Here is a 12,361-nt window from a genome sequence, read left to right on the forward strand (position 1 = left end):
TTAACTCCCAACATTTAGGTCTCTGATCCACTTGATTTAATTTTTGTATACGGTGTTAGGTGAGGTTTCACTTGCATGCTTTTGCATGTATATATCCAGGTTTCCTAGTCCCAGTTGTTGAAAAGATTGTTCTTTCCTCCTTGAATGGTCTTGGCACCCCTGTCACAGTCATTTGGCCACATACGTGAGGGTTTATTTCGGAGCTGCCCTTACTGTTTCATTTGTCTGTGTCTGTATTTATGCCAGTCCCGCACTGTTTGCTGTAGCTTTGCAGTAAGATTAAATCAGAAAGTGTGGCTCTTCCAGCTGTGTTCCTTTTTTTTTCAATGTTGTTTTGGTTGTGCACAGACCTTTGAGATTCCATGTGGATTTTAGGATTTTTTCTTTCCTATTTCCTCCAAAACATGCACGTATTTTGATAGGGATAGCATTGACTCTTGGATCACTTTGGGTAGTATTGACTACTTAACAGTGTCAAGTTTTCCAGTCCATGAACATGAGACGTCTTCCCATGTATTTAGGTTTTCTTTCACTTGTATCAGCAGTGTTTTGTAGTGTTTAGCATATAAATCGCTGACCTCTTCAGTTTGATTTATTCCTATATATTTAATTCTTTTAGTTGCTATTATAAATGGATTGCTTTCATAATTTCCTTTTCAGATTACTCATTGCTGGTATATGGACATCGAGCTGGTGTGTGTATGTTGATCTGGTACCTTGCAACTCTGCTGAGCTTACGTTAGCTCTAATAGCATTCTCTGGATTCTTCGGGACCTCCTATGTATGGAATTGTGTCATCTGTGAGCAGTTGTACCTTTTCCTGTCCAATGTGGGTGCCTTTTATTTCTTGTTCTTGTATAAGTGCTCTGCTTAGAACCTAGTACTGTGTTGAATAGCTACAGTGAGAGCAGGCATCCTTGTCTGGTTCTTGGTCATAGGGGAACACTTCCTGTCCTATACCATTGAACATACATTAGGTGTAGGTTTTTCATAAATGTCCTTTACAATGTTGAGGACTTTCCCCTCCATTCCTGGTTTGCTGGGGTTTTATCATTAAAGGGTGTTGGAATTTCTCAAATCTATTTTTTGCGTCAGTTGAGATGACAATGATGTAGTTTTTTCCTTTGTTCTGTCAACGTGATATATTGGTTGATTTTGTTATATTGGACGAGCTGGCATTCCTAGGATAAATCTCACTTGTTCATGGTAAGCATCTTCCAGTACACTGTTGGATTTGAGTTGCTGGTATTGGGTGGAGGATTTTAGCATCTGTATTCATGAAGGATACTGGTCTGTAATTTTCTTGTGCTTTCTTTATCTGGACTTGGTATCAGAGTAATGCTAGCCTTACAGAATGAATTAAGAAGTGTTCTGTCATTCTTCAGTTTTTTGGAAGAGGATGACAAGTGTTGATGTTAATTCCTTTTCAAAGTTTGGTGAAATTCACCAGTGAAGCCATCTGGTTCCTGACATTTCTCTGTCGAGAGGTTTTAGGATATCGCTTCAGTCTTTCTACCTCCTCTGTGTCTGCTGAGATTTTTCAATTTCTTCTTGAGTCAGGGAATTTGTGTATTTCGAGGAATCTGTTCAGTTCTTCTAGGTTATGTCATTTATGGGCATACAGTTGTCAATTGTATTATAACCTTTTTAAACTATTTTTTAAATATTTTATTTTTATTTTTATTTTATTATTTTTTTTTGACCGAGAGAGACACAGCAAGAGAGGGAACACAAGCAGGGGGAGTGGGAGAGAGAGAAGCAGGCTTTCCGCTGAGCAGGATGCCCAATGCGATGGGGGCGTGGTGGGGTGGTGGTGATCCCAGGCGCCTGAGATCATGACCTGAGCCTATGGCAGATCCTTAATTACTGAGCCACCCAGGTGCCCCTATAACCTTTTACCTAGGTAGGGACCTACTCCATCCTTTCTTTCTTTGTCTAGCTCATGGTTTCTCAATTTTGTTGAACTTTTCAATGAACCAACTTTTGATTTCATGATTTTCTTTATTTCTACTCTCTATTTTATCTCCTCTCTAACCTTTATTTCCTTTCTCTGCTAGCTTTTGGGTTAGTTTACTCTGTTCTAGTTCCCTAAGGTGTAAAGTTGTATTATTGATTTGAGAACTTTTTTTTTTTTTTAATATAGGCACTTATAGGTACAAATTTCCCTCTTACCACTGCTTTCACTGCATCCCATAAGTTTGGGTGTTTTATGTATTCATTTTCATTTGTGTCTAAATAGTTTCTAATTTCTCTTGTTATTTCTTTTATGAGTCAGTGCTTCTTTAAGAGTGTGTTGTTTAATTTCCACTGGTTTTTCAGTTTACCTTCTGTTACTGATTTCTAGCTTTATCACACTGTGGTTGAAGAAGACAGTTTAAATGTTATCTTTTTCAATTTGTTAACATTTGTTTTGTGGCCTAACATGTGGTCCGTCCTGGAGAATGTTCCGTATGTGGTTGAGAAGAATGGGCGTGGTGCTGTTGTTGGGTGGGATGTTCTATATATCTGTTCAGTTCTATTGGTTTATAGTATTCGGGTCATCTATTTTATAATTGATCTTCTGATTGCTTGTTCTCTTTCTTTAAAATGGAGTATTGAAATACCACATTATTATAGAACTGTTTGTTTCTCCCTTCAGTTCTGTTGATTTTTGCTTCATATTTGAAGGTCTATTATTAGGTAATAAATATTTATAACTATTACCTTTTTTTCTCTCTAATGAATGCCTTTCTATTTTCACGGGCTTACCTTATTTTATTGTGCTTCCCTTTATTGTGCTTTGCCGATGGGGTGTATTTTACATATTGAAGGTTTTGTGACAAGCGTGTATTGATCTAGTCTATCAGTGCCATTTTTCTAACAGCATTTGCCCACTTCACATCTCTATGTCCTGTCTCTGTGTCACATTTTGGTAATTCTCACAATATTTCAAACTTTACCATTATCAACTTGTTATGGTAATCTGTGATCAGTGACTACAACTCACTGAAAGTTCAGAGGATGGTTCACACTTTTTTAGCAATATTTTTATTTTTATTTTTTTAATATTTTTAAATTAAGATATGTATGTTGTTTTGTTAGCCATAATGCTGTTACATGCTAATAGACTACAATGTAGTATAAACAGAACTTCTTTATCTACTGGGAAACCAAAAATTAGTTTGGCTGGCTTAAATGAGATATTTGCTATACTGTGGTGTTGTGAAACCAAACCTGCAGTGTCTCTGAGGTATGCCTGCATGTAATGTCCTTTTTTGTCTCTTATAACCTTTTCTGATTTAAAGCCTACTTTGTATGATACTAATACAGCCACTCCAGCTCTCTTTTGGTTATTATTTACATGGAATAACCTTTTGTCATCCTTTCACTTTCAACCCAATTGTATCTTTGGATCTAAAGTGAGTCTCTTAAAGACAGCATATAGTTGGATTTTTTTAAAAATAATTCTAGCTATCGGGGTGCCTGGGTGGCTCAGTGGGTTAAAGCCTCTGCCTTTGGCTCAGGTCATGATCCCGGGGTCCTGGGATCGAGCCTCGCATGGGGCTCTCTGCTCAGCGGGGAGCCTGCTTCCTCCTCTCTCTCTGTCTGCCTCTCTGCCTACTTGTGTTCTCTCTCTGTCAAATAAATAAATAAAATCTTTAAAAAAAATTCTAGCTATCAAGTGGTGTTCTGATGAGAAAGTTTAAATTGTTTATATTTAAAATAATTACTAGTAAGGAGGAACTTCTTCCATTTTGCTATTTGTTTTCTGTATGCTTTATAGCTTTTTTGGGATCCTCAATTCCTGCATTACTGTCTTGTGTGCTTAATTGATTTTTTTTTAAATGATTTTATTTATTTATTTGACAGAGATCACAAGTAGGCAGAGAGAGAGGAAGGGAAGCAGGCTCCTGCTGAGCAGAGAGCCCGGTGGGAGGCTCGATCCCAGGACCCCGGGATCATGACCTGAGCCAAAGGCAGAGGCTTTAACCCACTGAGCCACCCAGGCGGCCCACTGTGTTAGAGTAGATCTCTCTTGATGTTTTCAGGATTCTCTCTCTCTCTCTTATCTTTTGAGAGTTTTATTACAACATGTCTTCATGTGGGCATCTGAATTTATCCAACTTGGTGTTAAGCTTCTTAGATGTGTAGATTCATGTATTTCATAAAGTTGAGACGTTTTCAGCAATTATTTCTTCAGATATTCTTTCCACCCATCTCTCTTTCTCTTCTCCTTCTCAGATTCCCACAGTGTGTTTATTGATCCGCTCGATGGGGGCGGTCCCCACAGGTCCCGTAGGCTCTGTTTGCTTTTCCTCATTCTTTTTTCTTGTTCTCAGACTCAGTAACTTCAGGCATCCACTCTTCTGTTCCACTGATTTGCTCTTCTGCTTGCTCAAATGTGGTTTGGGGAACCAAATGCTTGGGGCTGAGGCGGGATCCACGGTGGGCTGAGTTGAGGACGGGCATCAGTCGGCACTTTGGACTCCAGAAAAAAACAAAATACAAAGAGGTTTAAAAGATAGTGGATGGTCAGAAAGGTGAACACTTCTAAGAAGTAAAGGTAAATGAAGAATGAGAACTTTGCTGGGCGCAGAGCAGCATTTTCCATTTCAGAAGTTGTACTTTGAGCTCCAGAATTTTTTTTTAAGATTTTATTTATTTATGTATTTGACAGAGAAGGAGAGGGAGAGAAAGAGATCATAAGTAGGCAGAGAGGCAGGCAGACAGAGAGGGAGAAACAGGCTCCCTGCTGAGCAGAGAGCCCGATGTGGGGCTTGATCCGAGGACCCTGGGATCATGACCTGAGCTAAAGGCAGAGGCTTGACCCACTGAGCCACCCAGGTGCCCCTCCAGAATTTTTTTATAATTTCAATTTATTTGATGGCATTTCTTTAATGATACTCATTTTGTTTATACATGAATTTTCTGCCTTTCTCCGTGTCTTCCTTTAGCACTTGGAGGATCTTTTAAGACAATTTTTTTTTTTAAATCTTTGTCTTGGGATGCCTGGGTGGCTCAGTTGGTTAAGCAGCTGCCTTCGGCTCAGGTCATGATTCCAGCGTCCTGGGATCGAGTCCCACATCGGGCTCCTTGCTCGGCAGGGAGCCTGCTTCTCCCTCTGCCTCTGCCTGCCTCTCTGTCTGCCTGTGCTCGCTCTCTCTCCCTCTCTCTCTGACAAATAAATAAATAAAATCTTTAAAAAAAAAATCTTTGTCTTATAAGTCCATTGTCTGGGCTTCCTCAGGTATGTTTTCTGAGGATTTATTTATATTTTTGAATATCAAAACAACATGTGTTAACTCTTATAAATCTACTGGAAACCATTTTAGCCAGCGGTGATTAAAATAATGCAACCTGCCTCCATGCCCCACCTCAGTGATCCACCACCAGAATACAAACCTGGTTTTTAGAAGACAAGGCCTTTATTGCCTACTTTTGCTCCCTCCTGTGCCCCAAGAAGTGTGGCTTGTCATTCCTACAGCTGCCTACCACAGGGTTGTAGGGATGGAGGATGGAAACCTACCACCAAGGCGATGGCTAGAATTGACCAAAATTATTTATAATTTGCCAACCAGGCACTGCTTTAGAAGCTGCAAGGATTCAGATAGACTCCAGAGTTCCAGAATTCTCTCTTCAGAGAGTTTCTGCCAGTACAACGTCCAGGTGGAAAGAGATTCTTGGCACTTCCTACTCTGCCATCTTCTCTGATTTCACATCCCCACCCCTCCTTTTAATCTCTTATTAAACTCACATCCATTGGGAAGCCCTCTAAGTTAGATGGCTCAGTTATTCATTTCTCTGGCGTCTTATACTTCTTCATGATATGCTTCACAGCTATAGAACTTGTCTTCCTCACTAGACAGGATGCTTCTGGAAGACAGGAACGGTGTTTGTCTTGCTTTCTGCCCTGTCCCCAGTCCCTGGCACATAGGAGATATATAACAAAATGTTTCATGAACAAATGAACAAAAAGGACAGTCTGAGAAGGACGGCTCCCATCAGGAAGGGCACTGTTTAATGTCATGATGATATACAGCACGGTGCTGGCACAAGGCATTGAGGGGAGCCTGGCTCTAGTAGTCATTTTCAGTTCGGGGGAGAAGTTGCCCGGGTGAGGTGTGAGTACCAGAGGCAGGAACCTCCAGGCCACATTTCTTTGGAGGAAGAGGTACTAGAGCCCGTGCCGTGCCGTGCCCAGGCCACTTCCAGCACTCTGAGAAGCAGGGACATGTGGCTCACATGCCTGTCACTCTGAAGGTGCATTAGGTTTCTGTCATTTTTGACCAGGTGCAGACACACAAGCCTTACACAGTGACCTTTGACCTCACGGACCCTGGGGCCATCGTCGCTGCGACAGCTGAGATCCTGCAGTGCTTTGGCCACGTGGACGTGCTCATCAACAATGCAGGCATCAGCTACAGAGGCACCATCGTGGACACTACCACGGACGTGGATAAGAAAGTCATGGAGACAAACTACTTTGGCCCAATTGCTCTAACGAAGGGTAACAGTCCTTATTCAAAGGGAAAAGAGCACTGCATGTTGGCACTCTTTTTACTTTACTTGATTTCTTTTTAGCTAAATGTTGCCTAACTCCATCTATTTTACCCTGGAATGGGTGTTGTCATTACAGCTTGGGTGTTTGTTTTCTCCAGGCTTTCGTTTGCATTTGCTTGATCTGCTTTCCAGCCTTAATTCAAGATGTTCTCCTCAGGGACAGCTTATTTGTACAGCATCACATCCATTTCCTTTTCATGGTGTTTGGAAGCCCAGGCAGAGTGGGGACATTTTTGTGCCGGGTCACAGATACCACTCACGGGGAGAGGCTCTCCCTAGAAAGGGGGACTGAGCAGACCATTCCTAGTGACCAGGTGTCTTCCTGCCTGCCTCCTTGCCCCCTTCCTGCTCCTTCCCCCTGGCGATCTGCTGGGTGCCAGAGGCCTGAGAGTTCCCACCGGTGTGCCGCTCCCCGTGAGAAGCTTTTCCTGTTCACCTCCCTGGCTCTGACTGCATATGATAAGTAAGGTCGCCTCTTGTCCCCGTTAGCTGCAGTGACCAAAAGGGTCCTCCGCTAAAATCTCTGCTGTCTGTCTTTAGCACTCCTGCCCTCCATGATCAAAAGGCGACAAGGCCATGTTGTGGCGATCAGCAGCATCCAGGGCAAAATCAGCATTCCTTTCCGATCAGCATGTGAGTACTCTCTTCTCCTCCCCCAACTGTTTTTCCTTATTGTCTTCTCATGATTATAAAGATAGCACATATAGTATGCAGAATTCAGACATGTAAGAAATGCTCAACGCAGAGTGTGAGGGGGCTTGATCACAATGTGTTCTGCTGAGCGGAATGTCTGGGTTCCAGCTCTGCTCCTTACCCGCTCTATGTGACCTTGTGCAAAGGTGCCCACTTCTCTGTACCCCAGTCTTTATCTGTAAAAGGAGGCCGGAGCAGTCCCAGCCTCAGAGGGCCACTGGGAGATTGTGGCAGTCTGCGAGGGTCGTGCGTGCAGGGCTGGAGTGCACCCACATGTACGCGCCATGCATGTGTCAGCCACTAGCCCATTACTGGGTTTCGCCGTGGACACACAGCATGTCCATGTGATCACTCTGCAGCAGATGCCTCACAGCTTCGCTCCTGTGATCAAATACTCAGACACGGAATTACAGTATACATACTTTTCGTGCCTTGCTTATTCCACTCGCTGATACAACTTTCCACATCAACATATGCAATTCACTTGATCCTTTCAAGTGGGTCTGTAGTAGTGCATTGAATAGATGTGACGTGAGTCATTTAGACATTTTCCTGGACACAGGAAGATTGCTTTTCCTTCAGTTCTTGACCAGTAGCAATGATGTGCTACCTAGGATATCCTTAAATATTTCCACCTCTGGCCACTCATGGAAGGATCTCCAAAAAGTGGAAATAGTAAGTAGGACCAAAAAAATGAAACTGCTGCATTGACTTCCAGTTCCCAATCTCACCTCTGTGTGCTTGTGACTGCGCCAGAAGTTTGAGATCTCATTTCTCCCATCTGCCTGCCATCATATTGTGCCAGCAAGCAGACGGAGCCTGGGCTTGTGTTGACAGATTTTAAAGGCGATTTCCCAGACTGCCCCAGTCGCTCTGTTCTTTGCTCCGCCCTCTGCTAGACTGACCTGTGGCAGCCTCCTCTGCTCTCACTGCCTCCAAGCGCCGGCCTCACCCAAAGGCAGCTGCAGAATTGGCAGCGAGGGAAGAGAGAGCAGAGCTGGGTCAGCATTTTGGAAGGACGGTAGCAGACATCCAGCTGGACGACATGGCGTGGCTGATCTGGAACTGTCACAAAGACCTCTTCCTCTCCAGAAAGGACCCCCTGCTGTGCCTCGTGGTTCTAGTTGCATGTCCTTGGGCGAGTAGCTTAACTCCTCTGACCCCCGTTTCCTTGCTTGCGAAGAGACCAATGGCTCCCACACACGTTCCACAGAGCAGCATTAAAGGTGAAATGAGACATCTGGAGATGGAAAGTCCTTTATGAATCAGGAAGCACTCTGGCCATATTTGTTCCTGTGGTGGTGATTTCCCTGTTTCCCAGCATTCTGTTTCAGCTCTGACAGCACAGGACAGCTATTGAAGGCAGCTCAGCGGTTCAGGAATAAACAGAATCACCAGTGATAAAGCAAGTGAGGTGAAATGTTAGTAATAGATAAATCAGGGTGAAGGCTATACAAGTGCTCTTTGTACGAAATTACTTCCACCTTAACTTTGATTTATCTCTGATCCGGGTACTTGGTACCAAGCAGACTTGAGTATGGCAGTGCACCTGGGCATGTTGGTTAATCCTGGCGAGCAGCAGTCTTCTCATCTGTGAAATGGGAGAGCAGCTCACCCCGCCTCCCACTATTGTTGTGAGGACCAAAGAAGATGACCCAGGTGGCACTTTGAGCCCCATGCCCTGCAGTTCAGTAGAGCTCCCTGTTGCCGGCCATGGTGACAGTGTAGGTTGCTCAGCCTGCCTGAGGACCTACAGCCTGAGACTCCATGAGACCTGGCATCAAGGTGCAGCCTTCTATTTTGGGGGGGCCCCCAGGATGACTCTTGTCTGTCCTCAGGCCCTGGCCTGTACCCCTGGGATCACAGCTGATAGGAGACGCTCTTTTTACCTGCCTACCCACAAACTACACTCCCAGCCCCCAGCAGCCTGGCCCAGAGCGAACCTGCTGGCCCCCAGAAGGTGCTGCAGTGAGCTCCAACTCTGGAATTTCTCATGGGACTCGCTGGGACACTTCCTTGCTTCTTCCCTGTTTTCTCGGCTGATGGATTGCCCCTTTCCTAACACTAGAATGTTTAGAAGTCTGAATTGGAGGAAACTGATTTTCAGTGGAGATGCTGTATGTTTTCCAAGAATGTCATTGTCGGGTCACTGTGTCCCCACCCAGAGTGCTGTCAGCATGTTTGGAGCCGTGGCTCCCAGGGAGCAAGCTCAGTAGCTCTTCCTGACAGAGAGCCACTCCACGGAAGCTCATCAAACAAAATACATAAGAAAGTGGGACATGGATTTCAGACACACACTCCTTTGCCTGCAGGGATGCTCCCTGGTAGCGCTGCTTCAGTGACAAAACCTGGAAACCACCCACGCAGTCCCGCGGCCGGGGCAGCTTCTGTGGTCCTGGACCCGTGGAAACGTGGCGGGCCTGCGTGGGGGGCGCAGAGACCAATTGCTCTGCGCCACTGCATGAAGAGAGCTACTTGCAGGAATAATGTAGACAATGTGAGCTCAAAAAAATTCTTTAAGTGTCAAATCACATATATGTATATAGGATATGTAGAAGATAAGTCCTGCGACACCAATAGCACAGGTGACCTCTGGAGAATGGAACTGGAGGACAGAAGGAAGACCTTCACTTTTTACTTCGTGTCCTCTGTCCTGTGTGAATGTTTTACCTATTAGGCATTAAGATTTTTTTTTTGTTTTTTGTTTCTTTTAACTCTTAACATTAGAATAATTGCAGATTTCAGGGCGCCTAGGTGACTCAGTCGGTTGAATGTCTGACTTGTGTTTTCTGCTCACGTTGTGATCTCAGGGGACGTGAGGTCAAGCCCTATGTTGGGCTCCGTGCTCAGCGGGGAGTCTGCTTGAAATTCTCTCCCTCGCCTTCTGCCCTGCCCTCCCACTCACACTCTCGCACTCTCTCTAAAATAAATAAATACATCTTTAAAAAAAAAAAAAAAGGATTTCAGATTTAAGAAAAGTGTCAGGAACAGTACAAAAAACTCCCGTGTTCCCTTCACACAGATTCCCTAGTTGTTAACATTTGACCATATTTGCTTTGTCCTAGTTTGCGTGTGTTGTGTGTGTATGCACATACATGTGTATATAAAATTTCCAATTTTTTTCCCTAGACCTCTTGAAAGAAGGCTGGAGACATGACACAGTTCAGGGTATTTCCTGAGAACAAGAATACAATGTGCTTCCCTAACTCAGGAAATGTGCACTGCTACAATACTATAATCTAAAATTGTAATATCAGTTTTTAAGGAAAAGAGAATGAATGGGAATGAGTCTGTGGGCCTGTTCCAGGCCCTCTCCCTCACCTGCGTGTCTGGCCATGAACCTTTGCAGATGCGGCTTCCAAACATGCAACCCAGGCCTTCTTTGACTGTCTTCGTGCCGAGATGGAGCAGTATGAGATCGAGGTGACGGTCATCAGCCCTGGCTACATCCACACCAACCTGTCTCTCAATGCTGTCACTGCTGATGGGTCCACATATGGAGGTGAGGCCCTACTTTCATGTTCTTCCATGAAAAGCTGTTGGTTGGCCACAGTGAGATGTGCTGCTTTTTTTCCATTTGGGATGTAATTTTTAAAACCCCAGACCTTGCTGTGTGGGTATTGGTTATGCATACCGCTGCTCAGTGGTCACTAGCATGGGCCGTCTGCAGCCTGAGCTTACCGTTGCAGCTGTCGGAACAGGGTGCCTGGTGGCCAGGACTTTGAGTCCTTTGAAGGTCTTAGAAGCCCAAGCTTCCAAATTAAAGTCAACACAAGTAAAAGTAAAGTGGATTAACTTCATGGAAAGTATGGCTTGCTCGACCCAAAAGATTCCCCACCCAGTGTGCTTGAGAAATGACTGATTTCAGGGTGCTCAAAGGAAAGAGTGCAGCTTTCTGGGGTGAGGCTGGGTGCGCCGGTTTCAGTCCCCGTCTTGCTTCAGCCGGAGACACGGTGAGCTGACACGCAGTCAGCACCAGTGGGCTGGACAGCCTGTCCCCAGCACGCGGGCTCCGGCGGCCTCCCCAGCCCACTGACCCACCCGTGCTGTTGATGCGGGGGTCAGCTCTGCTCCCTCTTGCTTGCATGGCCCCACCTCTTGAGAAGTGACCTGCCGTGTCCTGCCTCTGTGGAGGTGCCCTCTTGGGCCTGTGCTCTGGTGTTCAGCAGGGGCCTGCAGGTTGTGTACCACCCCCGGCCAGACTGGAACCAGACTGGATAGTGGCTCTCTCAGCAAGTCAGCAGGAGCCAAACAGAAGCACCAAGCCAGAGAGGTTCATACTTACTTATACTTGGGAGAATTTTTTTTTAAACAATTCCCTCTGTGGCATTTAAAAGTAAATAACCATCAGAAACCTGGTCTGTGTTAACGGAAACACAGGGAGAGCAGATACTGGGGAGGAAGCTCATGCAGTTTAGACGGCTCACTGATGGTTGCAAATGGCCTGTGCTGGTGGCCTTTCCTCTCCACCTGCCAGCTGGTTCAGATTATAAGGATTGTCAGATTATAAGTAAAGGAGGAACATTAGTTGGTGTTAACCAGCCTCACACCTCACAAACCCTGCACCTCTCTGTTACCACCTCAAACAAACCAAGGCTTTCTTCCTGGTCCTTGTCCAGGTAACATAAGACGTGGGGAACTGTGACATCTGTTCCTGAGTCACTTCATTCTCACTGTGGGGGGAGGGGTAGTATAGTCTTCTCCCATCCCCCACCTGGCAGACCTCAAGCCAAGCCACTCAAGACCTACTCAGGGCCACACCAGCCCTCGTTGTCGGTTCCAATAGACAATTCCCAAGGTGGAATCAGTGTGTGTGAAGGCTCCCGGCTGGCCTTTGGTCTCTGTCACGTACCACCAGTTCCTAAGCACTGAGGAGGCCCGTTTACCTCATTCCACGTCTCACCCACACTCGGCCTCTCCCCGCTCACACACATGGAACTGCAGATGGCTTCGTCACTTCTGTGAGTACAGGACAGTCGTGGATGGAGGCGCCCCACCTGCCTCCCGGCAGACGGCGCAGGGAGCTTCATGGTGGGAAATTCAGCAAACCTAGCTGACACTGGTCATTGTCCACTCAAGTCCTTGGGAGAGGAACTTCTGCTTTGTAGTTCATGTCTTTTTTTTTGTT

At 45.3% G+C, this 12,361-nt stretch overlaps 1 protein-coding gene across 2 annotated transcripts in view; it reads left to right on the forward strand.

Annotated features, from left to right (window-relative positions):
• The window catches only part of DHRS7B (dehydrogenase/reductase 7B), a 58,824-nt gene that overhangs the window by 45,205 nt on the left and 1,258 nt on the right, over positions 1 to 12,361 (forward strand). For both annotated transcript variants that reach the window (XM_044249250.1, XM_044249251.1), the window contains exons 4-6: positions 6,271 to 6,487; positions 7,081 to 7,173; positions 10,583 to 10,735. In XM_044249250.1, the coding sequence (XP_044105185.1) occupies positions 6,271 to 6,487; positions 7,081 to 7,173; positions 10,583 to 10,735 (463 nt within the window). The remainder of the gene's footprint in view (positions 1 to 6,270; positions 6,488 to 7,080; positions 7,174 to 10,582; positions 10,736 to 12,361) is intronic.

The sequence above is a fragment of the Neovison vison genome, chromosome 5, assembly GCF_020171115.1.
Source record: "Neovison vison isolate M4711 chromosome 5, ASM_NN_V1, whole genome shotgun sequence".
Classification (NCBI taxonomy): domain Eukaryota; kingdom Metazoa; phylum Chordata; class Mammalia; order Carnivora; family Mustelidae; genus Neogale; species Neogale vison.